The sequence below is a fragment of the Propithecus coquereli genome, unplaced genomic scaffold (assembly GCF_000956105.1).
Source record: "Propithecus coquereli isolate 6110/MARCELLA unplaced genomic scaffold, Pcoq_1.0 Scaffold2, whole genome shotgun sequence".
Lineage (NCBI taxonomy): Eukaryota > Metazoa > Chordata > Mammalia > Primates > Indriidae > Propithecus > Propithecus coquereli.
Window position 1 is genome coordinate 9,164,712 of NW_012144966.1, and position 12,703 is coordinate 9,177,414.

Below are 12,703 nucleotides of genomic sequence, written 5' to 3' on the forward strand. Positions count from 1 at the left end.
ATAATCTCATTAATTTCCACTCTAATCTTTATTATTTTTTTCTGCTTTGGGGCTATTCTTCTTTTTCTAGTTTATTAAAGTAGAAGATTAGGTTATCGATTTGAGGTATTTCTTCTTTTTAAATATAAGCACTTACAGCTATGGATTTCCCTCTAAGAAATGCTTTATCTGCATCACATAAAATTTGATATGTTGTGGTTTATTTTTCATTTATCTCAAAGTATTTTCTAATTTCCTTTTTGATTTCTTCTTTGACCTGTTATTAGAATGTGTTGTCATTTCCACATATTTGTGATTTTTCCCAATTTTTTTTCCTATTGATTTTTAATTTTACTCCATTGTGAAATATTTTGTATAACTTCAGTCCTTTTAAATTAAATGAGACTTGTTTATGGACTAACATACAATCTAGCCTGGAGAATGTTCCATGTGATTGGCTTTTGTTGGATGGAGTTTGTTAACTTCTAGTTTGTTTATAGTGTTAAGTCTTCTGTTTTCTTATTTTCTTTCTATTTGTTTTATACATTATTGAAAGTGAAGTCTTGAAATCTTCAACTATTACTGTTGAATTATGTATTTTCTCTTCAATTCTGTTTTTCCTTTGTGTATTTTGAGGTCTATTGTTAGGTGCATATGTATTCATAATTGTTATGGTTTCTTGATGGGTTGACCCCTGTATCATCATAGAATGTCCTTTTTTGCCTCTAACCATTTTTTCTTAAAGTGTGTTTTGTCTGATAATAGTAGGACTTAATTTCATCCTCATTTTGAAGAATAGTTTTGTTGGATTTACAATTTTTACTTGGCACTCTTTTTCTTTCAGCACTTTGAATGTGTCATTCCACTGCCTTCTTCCCTCCATGAAAAATCAGCTGTTAGTTTTATTGAACATCCCTTGTATGTGCTGAACCTATGCACTTTGAAGATTGTTTGCTGCTGCTTTCAAGATTTTCTCTTTGTCTTTTAAATGTTTGATTATGATGTGTCTAGGTTTGGATTTCTTTGAGTTTATTTTATTTCGAATTCATTGAGCTGCTTGGATGTATAGATTAGTGCCGTTCTCAAATTTGGGAAGTTTCTGGTCATTCTGTCTTCAAATAATATTTCTTCCCCTTTTACTCTTTCCTTCTGGTACTATTACAATGCATGTGCTTTTTTGCTTGATGGTATTTCACTGGTTTCTTGGAATCTCTTTATTTTTATTCATTCACTTTTTTCCTGCACTTTTGGGCGGAAAATCTCAATTGATCTTTTTTCAAGTTTACTGATTCTTCTGCTATCTCAAATCTTCTTTTGAGTCCCCTCTAATGAATTTTTCACTCCAGTTATTGTACTTGTCAATTCCAGAGTTCTTACTTTTTAAAATAATAAAATTTCTATGTCTTTATCTATATTCTCTGTTTGGTGAGACATTGTTTTTATACTTTTATTTAGTTCTTTAGAGATAGTTTTCTTTAGTTTTTGAACCTACATAAGATAGATGATTTAAAAATCTTTACATAGTAAATTCAACATCTAAGGTCCCTCAGAGACAGTTTCTACAGACTGCTTTCTTCTCCTATATATGGGACTTGCTTATTTATTTGTATGTTTCAAAATAATTTGTTGAAAACTAAACATTTTAAATAATGTGGCAATTCTGGAAATCATCTCTTCCTTTTCCCAGAGTTTGTTGCTGTTGCTGTTTGTTTAGTGACTTTGTTTACTAATTCTGTAAAGTCTATATTCTTTGTCATTTGCAGTCACTGAAGTCTCTGCTCAGTTAGCTTAGTGTTCAGCCAATGACTGGACAGAGATTTCCTTAAAAGCCTTGCATCAGTAAGTCTCCTAGCCTTTACAAAGGGGCACTATGTGCCTGTTGGGGCACTCCTTCAACAGTGTGGCAGGCAGTTTACAACTCTGCCTTAGCCTTCACTTTCTGCTTGTGCAGAGCCTCCAGGTCAGCCAGAGGTGAGGGATTAGGGCCTTCTCAGGCCTTTCCCAGGCATGTACATGGCCCCGCTCATGAATATGGCTTTCTAGATTGCCAGGAATATACCAGTGATTTTCAAAGCCCCCTATGGACATCTCATTTCCCAGCTTTTCCTTTTAAGTGTTTTGGTCAGCTTCTTATTTGCTTGCCTCGGGCAGCTGCAATGTTAAACAATTGCTGATGATTGTTTTCAACAAAAGCCACAGGGGAACAATTGTTGGTAGTGAGTGAGTTCTGAGTCAGGTCAAATAAATACAAGCCCCATGAGTAGATGTTCCCAGGGAAATGTTAGATGGGTCAGATAATGATAGTTCTCTGCTGATGTGGCTTTTGGGAAATTCTAAACCCTTCTTGCCCCCTCAGTGGTACTGTGGTTGTGAGGCTCTTGGTTTTCAAGAGTACTTCAGATCTTAGGAAAAGACAGTGGGATTAGGGCATCTTAAAAGATCACAAAGCTTGGTTCTTACTGATATTTAGCAATTTTTAAGAAATTAACATTTCTTGGATTTTACAAGCATTTGGTTAATTTCCCAGGTTCTGACAAAGCTGCTATTTACTATTTTTGCCAGTGTTCCCATTGCTTTTGTGGAGGAGCAGTTTTGTGCAGGTTCTTACTCCACCTTTCTCTCTTATGTCTGGGCCTTTTTCTTAAAATACAAGATAGCAACACTTTCATTTATTATATAAACAATATAATATCAACAAGCAAACAAGCACAAAAAATTCTTTACCCGTAATCTTACCTGGTTAACACATCAACTGTTCTCATATTTTTATTAAAAATTGCATTTCTTGCCTACTGATATGGACACTTTTGGTACCATTGCAATCATAGTCTAGATCTACTCTTAAATTTACTTTTGTTATTTTGCATCATATCATTGTTTCTTATGTGTCTTCATAATTTGTAGAATAAACATTTTAACAATTAGTATTCTATCAAGCTTATATGCTATAATAATTTCACTGTCCTTTTTCTCTGGCCATTTAGGAGTTTTCAACTTTACCAGTATTATAAATAAAGCTACTTATACTATAAGCATGTAGTTTATTGTTTAAAAAAATTTTTTTAAGATAAATTCTGTATAGTAATGTTTGCTATCAAAGGCTATAAACATTTTATACTTCAAGTTATTTCTAAAAGGATTATATTAATTTGTTTCTATCAATGATGTTTCTTTGTATCCTTAATAACATTGGCATTGTTTTTTAATTTGTTAATAAAATATATTAACATATTAAAACTTAATGAAGTTGAATAACTTCTGTGTCTTCTTAGATTTATGTGAATTGTCTATTTTTATGGTCTTAAAAGTCCTTTATGTATAAAATATCATGGTTGATATTTTCTTCACTTCTAAAATATTAATAATTAAGAGATTATCATATAGCATTTTATCAAGTTGAAGTCACTTATAAATTGTTTTCCTTAATATTAACATGTCTATTTATCTTTGTCACAATTTTTAGAAGTACTGACATCTTTTTATCCTAGCAATAAAGCATCCCTTTTCAATGTTTCTTAGAAGCTAGTAATACCATAGCTTTCAGATATTCCCAGAAAAATCTCCTGTAACCCCAGCTACAATTTAAAGCATCAATGGCTTTTGTCAATATATTGAATTAAATTATACATTGTTTCTTGAGGAAAATATATTTTGCACATTACATAGTTAATGTACAAGCAAACTTTCAGAATGTACCACTTTAAAAGCTAAGGATTTCTTATTTAGTGATTGTACAAATGAACACTTTACCTGAAATTGGGGACTTTCTACAAATTCCACAACATAGTTTTTCCTTCCAACCTAATCTATTTTTTTGTTTTTTCACAGTTTAAGGTCAATCCTCCTGCTGTGTCCTTTGAACTAACTGGGGAGACAAACAACACATTCAAGATAGAACCAGATGGACTTCTGTATCTCATCAAACCCCTGGACAGGGAAACAAGATCTATTTACAATCTCCAGGTGAACTGAGACCAGACAAAGGGACCTAACTCCAATCTCTCTGAGCACCCTTTGTTCTAGAAGTATCATTGGCACCTCATCCCTTGCTTAGAATCCTGCTATAGCTCTCCTAACATTAATGGCTTACTTTGTGAACCTCATATGTCTTTTTTAACCAGTTACAGAGGAGCATGGCAAAGGGACTCTTTTCCTTAGGATTTTTAACCAAAGAAATCCAATTTACATTGCCAGGGCTCTCAGATATTATTACTCCTCCAAGTAAGGCCATGCTCAGGCACCTGAATCAAAACCAAGCCAGCAGTTTTCTGATGCTTCACTGGTATCTGCCTGTGGCTATTGCGTGAGATCTGGACCCACAACGAAGGCAGCATCAGTGCTGGGGTGGAGCCCCTGTGGTCCTGGTAAGAGGCAGAAGGAACCAGTGGACAAAGGCTGACTAAATAGACCCTTCTCCCTCTTTTTCCCCCTTAGTTTTCACAGTTGGTATCTGAATACCTAGGAATAGCAGAGAGCTAACTGAAAAAATGAGCAAGCCAAAAGCTTTCTGTCTAGTACCTTCTGCTGCAGGCTCTGCAGGCTGACCACCATAACGGCTCCGTAAGATGACATCGCACTTCCGTAGCCTCGAGGGTGAAAGTGCTCTCATTTCACCCACTCCAGTCATTTAGGAACAGAAGCATGTCGGGGGTCCAGCATACCCCACTGCTGGAAAGTCACGGTCATGACTAGCCAGGCTGAACTGATAGGGCCCCTGTTTTAGCAGCTCCCATTTTGGGCTTTTGTGGGTTTCTTCTCCCCTACAGTCACCAGGCCATTGGTTCTTTGAGCTCTAATTTCCTTCGAGTGACTTTTGGGCGTGTGATGTGAAGTCCAGTCTCACCAAGGTCATTTCCTTTTCCTCAACGTCAGGTTGCAGCCCTGGATGCTCAGGGAGCTATAGTTGAGGGCCCCGTCCCGATCACCATAGAAGTGAAGGACATCAACGACAACCGGCCCACGTTTCTCCAGTCAAAGTATGAAGGCTCAGTAAGGCAGAACTCTCGCCCAGGTAACAGGCCAGAGCCAGGAGATGTTTATGGAAAGATGGAAGGGCATCAGATGGCAGGGACGGATTTGGCTAACAGCTACAGCAATCACTCATTACACACTTATCATCTTATTTAAACTTCACACTGATATTCTGGGAGTTGTTTTCTTATTCTTATTATTCTAGAACATGATTTCTCGACCTTGGCACTTGGTATTGACATCTTGGGCCTGATAGTTCTTTTTATGTCAGAGGCTGTTCTGTTCCTGCAGGACGATTAGCAGCATCTCAGACCTCTATCCACTAGATGCTAGGAACAGCCCTCCCCCAAGTTGTGACAATAAAAATGTCCCCAGACATCACCAAATATCCAACTGGGCAAAATCACCCTCAGTTGAGAAACAGTTTCCTAGGGTGAGCTTTAAAAATACCTTAGCACTATAGAACAATCTAGAACATTCTGGAAAGGTGAGCTTACTCTCCCATACGCTTTCAGGAACTTACATTATCATAGTCATTGCTTGTTCCCAGTTTTTTCTTCTATTACATCCACCTTCCAGCTTATCCCTTTTCTCTGCTGCATTGACCTTCTACTCTCCATTTGTACAGAAGCCCTTCATCAAGGCATAAGTATGCAGCAGGCACCTCAGAGGAACATCACATCATAAGTGCGCATAAAACAACAATGAGTATTAGACTTCTGGGTTCTCAGAAAGACTCCTGGCCATTTCCATCAACTCATCATTGAGCTTCCCTTTATATTACTTAATCTTCTCTTAGTCTTTGATGCTCACTTCTAATAATTCAGGGAATAATTTCCTTCCACTTTATTATATGGAGCAATTTCACTGTCCTTGTCCCTTAGATTGCACACCGAAGACTCACTAACAGACTCTGATACTAAGGTCCCCAAAGAACGTTTAGACAGGTGGGTTCTGTCCAGTGGGGTCCTGGTAAATGTTTAACAGCTGTTTCTCTGGAGGATGGAGGAAGCAAATCCCTGATTTGTTAGCATTTGCCGATTTCCATAGCATAAATAACTCCCACAATGGCCTCTGTCCAACTACCAATGATGTTAAAAATTGACTCACAAAATTTCTTTTCTTTTAAAAATCTTTTTTATTGAGGTAAAACATACATATATAATTTACCATCTTTACCATTTTTAAGGACTCACAGAAGTTCTGAAAATTCAACTATTGGCTCCCATGAGCTGACTCCAGTATGTCACTGGTTCTATCAATATTTACTGTATTAAAAATTAAAACTGAGAAATTAAAAAATATTTAGTAACTCAATTAACACTAAAACATTTTAATGAAAAATAACTATACTTTCAAGGTAAAAATAATTTAGTGGGAAAAATGGCATTGTTTTAATTTTTACAAATCTCTTAATGTCTGAATTAATAGAAAACAACTGGATTCTCATGTCTATTTCTACATTCATTCTGTTGCCATATGATATTTTAGTTGTGGTATATGAAGAAAAATTAGCCTCATACAGACATGTAGTTAAAGAGATGAATATTTTAATAACATTTTCAGATAACTGTGGACATTTTGTGATACTGTACCAAAACTCAACAAGTGGTGGTTTCTTAAAGATTAGTTGCAGTGTGAAATCTGAAACCATATCCATGATATATTTTGTATTCCTTTACACTAAACGCCATTAAATTATTTTGCACTTTGAATGGCTCTTTCACACTACACGGTTTTTAACTTTATGGATATCTTGAAACAGTTTCTGGGACCCCTAGAGGTTCCCGGCCCACACTTTAAGAAATCCTATCCTAGGGGAGAAGAGCAGAATAAAGATTTATTTCCCCACTAATATGAATTTTCACACCTTCTTCATTCTATCTCTGCTTCTTAGAAGGCAAAAGAGGCTATGGTTGGTTTGAGTTTCAACTAATATCTTTTATTTTTTTCCCTGGGTACAACAGGAAAGCCCTTCATGTATGTCAATGCTACAGACCTGGATGATCCAGCCACTCTCAATGGCCAGCTTTTTTATGAAATTGTCATCCAGCTGCCCAAGATCAACAATGTCATGTACTTTCAGATCAACAACAAAACAGGGGCAATCTCACTCACCCGAGAAGGTATGTCGACGGGTGACCTCTAGGACTGTCTCGGTCAGGAAAAGGGACTTAGATGTGTCTCTGAAAGTGTCTCTTTTCTTCTCACCAACTTCCCACAGGGTCTCAGGAATTGGATCCTGCTAAGAACCCTTCCTACAGTTTGGTGGTCTCAGTGAAGGACATGGGAGGCCAGACTGAGAATTCCTTCAGTGATTCCACGTCAGTGGATGTTACGGTGACAGAGAATATTTGGAAAGCACCAGAACCTGTGGAGATAGTAGAAAACTCCACGGACCCTCACCCCATCAAAATCACTCAGGTAGTGCCCCAGTAACACCTGGAGCCTATTGGATAAATGGCCTCACTTTCTAGAGCCCCACCCTCATGGTCTCCACTGATACATTCCTTAGATACATTTTTTCATAGCCTAATTGTAAAGCACATTGAATAGTCTCTGGCCCCAAGTCTCTGGACTTGGCCATCATGGGCAGAAAGCTTGGGTTCAGATATATATTTGAGCTTTCAGAGAGGACTTCACTCACCCTCACCTTAAAAGTAGCAGTCATGTTCTTCCCTGTCAGCAGTGCAGGGAATGGCTGCCCTACAGTGGTTGTACATGGTGCACACATGGTGTGTATGTACATGGTTTGAATTTGAAGTTGCAAATATTTTTGAAAAGATGCTTCTTATGCTTGTGGGAAAAATCTTTACCCAATAGACTCATCCTGTCAGAGGCTTAAGGGATAGAGACAGGACTGCCAAGGGTAAGAGTGTCCTAGTAGGCAACCTTTACCCTTGGAGACACCCTTTCGCCACACTGTTCCATCTCCAGTGTGTGCCTCTCGCCTCTATTCAAATGCTTCTCCTGACTTCTATGGGCTCCCTGAGCCCCCTCTACCTTAGCTCCTGGAAATCCAGGCTAGACTCCATCCAGATCTGATCTTTTCTAGAAGCCCAGGAGGTTCCTTGACATGAAAGCTGTGGGTCAATGGGCAATCCCTGGATTTAGAAGCAGACAACTAAAACCATGTTCTAGCTCCATTACTTTAATGACTGATCATGAACCAAGTCATTTAACTAGTCTGAGCCCCAATTTATCGTCAGTAAAATGGGGATAATAACACCTCTCAGTGTTATGAAGATTAACTGAGGTGTAGTATCTGTGAAAGTAGATAAAAGATATTAATGTTATGAAGAAGTACTAGTCTGTAGTTACCCTAAAAATTTTTTTAAAAGGATACTATTGTTTTTAAGGGACCCTGGAATGGCCCATCCTACCATATCTATTGTCTAACCTAAAGGGAGTCTTATTTATTGAATGTTGAATTAATGAACTTCATCTTCAGGAAAAAAAGAAAAAAAGAATGAAAGCAAGAGGAATTGCACTTTCTCAGCTAAGAAAGCATGTTAGCATTCATTACCATGAGATTTTCAGACTTGGGGCCAAGATGAAAGTATTCCTAGCAATTATTCAAGTTATCCCACAGGGATTTGAAAATGCTAAAAATAACCAATATGCTCAGTTGCTCTTGGGGTTGTCAAAGAAAGGAAATTCTGGGTGCCCCACACCCAATTTCCAGGCCTGTACGTTCTGAAACTCAGGAGAGCGGAGAGGTGCAGCTGAAGAAAAAAGATAACAGGCCAAGTTTTTAGGACACAAGGGAGCTCACTTTAGAATCAGGAAGGTAGTCTTTGGCATGGACAGTGGGTGATAGTTAAATGACTAGCAAGGGACAAAGTTATGTCCTTGATAACCTTCCCAGGCTGGTCGAAGAGAATTGTTTAGTGTGGAAATTTCAACTAGCTGTAGGACCTTGGGCAAGTCACTTCAATTTTTTGTGCCTTTGTTTCCCCATTTCTAAAATGAGGATAACAGTAGCCTCTACTTCGTAGGCCTGTTTGAGGATTAAATGAGACAATACATAAAAATGTTTACATGTAGCATGTGGTAAACCCTCAATAAATATATTATTACTATTAGAATATCTAAGAGGTCAGGCCTTGTCTATATAGCAAGGAGACTGGTCTTACTAGTGAGTTTATTAATTTTTTTACGGGTTGTTTACAAAACAACCCTAGGAGTTGGCAGTTATTCTTATCCCTGAAGTCTTTCAGACTAAATATTTAGGGGAGGAATGTGCCTTATTTAGGTGTCATTTGTCTTACTTAAATAATAGCGTGGAGAAGAGTCTCCAGTGGCTGCTGTTGCTCTTATTCATCTTCATTGGTGAATTTTAGAAGCTTCATACATCATGGCTTAGTCTTCAGATAATGGCAGCTACAAAGTACATTTCGTTTCTTAAATTCATGTTTCACGAATATGCGGCTTTCACAGTCAGACTTCTAAAAGAAAACAACCCACAAACCCTTTAGAGGGTTCAACAAAGAATTGCCTTAGAGAAGAAAAATTCCCTGGTGTGCTTTTTTATGAGCAATATAACTTGATGGGGGAAAAAAGGGCTCATTTTAGATTGAAAATGAAAAATGTAATTGAGTTGTTATAAGAAACCACAGACATACAAACAAGGTTGTCAGAAATTTCAAATTGAGAACCAGAAAATTGTTAATTTCCTTTCGAGCTCTCTCTGTCTAAATGGATCTTTCCTCACAATTCACTTTGGGCCCTGTAGGTGCAGTGGAATGATCCAGGTGCACAGTATTCCTTATCTGAAAAAGAGAAGCCGCCAACATTCCCATTTTCAATTGACCAGGAAGGAAATGTTTATGTGACTCAGCCCTTGGACCGGGAAGAAAAGGATTCAGTGAGTAAAATGGGACGAGTTTCACAGGCAACAAGATAAAGTCCTATGTCCATCTACAGTTGAGAGCAAAATCGATTTTACTTAAAAAAAAAAAAAAAAAAATCTGCATTCCAGACCCCAGCATATTATTGGCTTTCAAAGACATTATAATTCGGTAATTTTCCCACAATTCTTACCCATCTCATTTTTTCCTAAGCCAATTGAAGATAAGTGGGTAAATGAAATAGAAATGAAACAGCAATTTTCTCTGTCTTATAAAGGGGGTGGTGAGAAAGTCTTGTCTTAACTCTGACCTTCCTGTTGTAGTATGTTTTTTATGCGCTTGCAAAGGATGAGAACGGAAAACCACTTTCATACCCTCTGGAAATTCATGTAAAAGTTAAAGACATTAATGATAACCCGCCTGCATGTCCATCTGTAGTGACTGTATTTGAGGTCCAGGAGAATGAACTACTGGGTAAGAAATGAGAGCTGTTCAATGCTGTGTAACTGTCTTCCCTATGCAAACTCTGGAATCCCTTTCTCCTCTCTGGTGGGTAAAGTGGGCAGATAATTGGGAATCAATAATCCATGTCTGTAGCGCAGCATAGAGGTTAAATGCACCTCGGGTTTGGATCAGGCAATATCTGGGAAGTATTCTTAAATGGGAGCTTTTATAATGACCACCACCATTACTATCACTGTTACTGCTACTATCACCAGTACCGTAACTGCTTACATCAGTATCCTGTGTACATGCACAGGGATATTTCATTTGCAAGATTTTCCCATAAATTATTTGACCTCTAATAAGCTCATTAAAAGAGATACAATTTCATCAAATTTGCTAAATAATTTAAATAAACATTTACACCCAAAGTCAGATACCCTGCAATAAATAAGCAATACCAATGGAAGTTGACTTTGATCCTTGAGCCTCCTTCTCTAGGAAGCTGATCATAATTCAAAAGGCTGGTAGATGAAGTCTGAGTCCCATCTATTTTTGTCCTTTTGGTCTTTACTTACTATGTTTTCTTTCACTGTGTCTCATGATAGCTTTAGTTTTGTATGGGAACAAGTACTTGTAAGAACATTATGATTTCTGGGAGTTTAATGACTTCCCTGGTTTGGGGACAACCCTTGTCTGTTTCTTCCGTTGGTGTTGAAACCATTGACTGAGCAGGCTGGCTTTCCTTGAAATGTTTCGGTCCCTATTGCTGTGTACGTTTCAGAAGCTTACAAGTTTAGCAGCCTCTGACGGGTATCATTTCCAGGGCTTTGCTTCCCTTCTGGGCAGATTCTTATATGCTTTGTAGACATTCTCATCATTTTCTTTTGATCTCTCTACTCGTCTTCCTACACACCTTTGACACAGTGGATGCCTTTCTGGTGGCTTGGTGGGTGCTGCTCGAGTGGCTTGTTTGCGCTATGCTCATTCTTTTTGGTGTCAGATGTCATGTGTAGGCTATCTATAGTCCATGTATTCAGCTCAGGTCCTCTCTGTTTCATTTATTCTAACTTTTGCCACACCAGGAAGAGTTAAATGACAGCTTGAAGGATTTCAGTTAATCATAATAAAGAATCTTCTCACAGTGACAATTTTGTAACAGTGGAATATGTAACAGTAGCCAACAAACACTTGTGGCATCACCCTTTTTGGAAATCTGGGGTAGTCTGTGATGCTGAATAAAGGCAGAAAACCTTTGAAGACCTTTATATAGATAATACCTGAAGTCTCTTTGCATTGGGCCAAACATTTAATATAGCGTTATTTATTGCTGCGTAAAAAATTGCCCTAAAACTTAGCGCTTAAAACAACAAATGTGTATTATCTCACAGTTTCTGTGAATCATGAATCTGAGTGCAGTTCAGCTGGGTGCCTCTAATTCAGAGCGAGAGCTCTGAGAGAGAGAGAGCAAGAAAAGACAAGATGGAAGTCACAGTTGTCCTATAACCTAATCTTGGAAGTGATGTCCCATCATTTTTGCCATGTTCTATTCATTGGAAGCAAGTCAGTGGGCCCAGCCCACACTCAAAGGGAGGGGGTATGGGAAAGCATGAATATCAGGAGATGGGAATTACTGGGAACCATTTTTAGGGGTCACCTCCCTCATTTGGGAAGAGAATAGTACTCATTTTCTCAGACTGGTGAGGAAGTCATTGTGGTAGAATAAATTATTCAGGGATCAGCATGCTATTTCCCTCTCTAAAAGTGAGAATTTACTTCATAAATATATTTCACGAAGTTTTTAATGGACCAAGGGTTCTTATAAATCAACTGAGTATATTCTATATATGTAGCCTGAAGAAGCAGCGAGATGATGACCCTGCCCTGTGGGGCTTCCTGTCTAGCTAAGCTGACAGCACATGCATAGATGGAAACATTAACAAATAAAACTTCAATAAAATGCTAAATCATTCCTTGGTATATTTATGTTTTCCTCTTTGCTATCTTGTATTAGCCAGTATCTTGTAGGACTTGTGTCCCCAAGTCTTAGCAATATCAACATTGATTCTCGTATCCCACTTCCAATCCAGTCCTACATATTCATACTGGAAATATAGCCCCTCATAAAAGCCCCACCTCCCTGGAGTATTTCTGGATGCCCCCAGGAGATGCTGTATGTACTGCTGAATCAATCTGGGCTGCCACTAGCTCCCAGCCTCAGTCACTCAGAGATGTGGTTCTCCTTTCACCTCTGGCTCCTGCACAAAGTCCTCCACTCCCACCGAGGGATGTCCCCTGGTACCCACAGTCCTCATGGGGCCTCTAACCAGGACATTCTCTGTGGAGTGAGAGAACAGTGTCCTTTGTGTTGTGCTCACTTGCTGAGTGGAAAGGTCCAAAAAGCCAAGGGATGCTTAGACACCAAAGAATCACAGAATTTAGCAAGATGCTCTTTTATG

General features: G+C 38.2%; 1 protein-coding gene across 1 annotated transcript in view; it reads left to right on the forward strand.

The window, feature by feature from the left end:
* CDH17 (cadherin 17, LI cadherin (liver-intestine)) overlaps positions 1–12,703 on the forward strand; it is a 62,615-nt gene that overhangs the window by 25,052 nt on the left and 24,860 nt on the right. The window contains exons 4-9 of the mRNA XM_012643561.1: positions 3,808–3,942; positions 4,852–4,990; positions 6,918–7,076; positions 7,175–7,374; positions 9,686–9,817; positions 10,124–10,274. Coding sequence (XP_012499015.1) covers positions 3,808–3,942; positions 4,852–4,990; positions 6,918–7,076; positions 7,175–7,374; positions 9,686–9,817; positions 10,124–10,274 — 916 coding nt within the window. The remainder of the gene's footprint in view (positions 1–3,807; positions 3,943–4,851; positions 4,991–6,917; positions 7,077–7,174; positions 7,375–9,685; positions 9,818–10,123; positions 10,275–12,703) is intronic.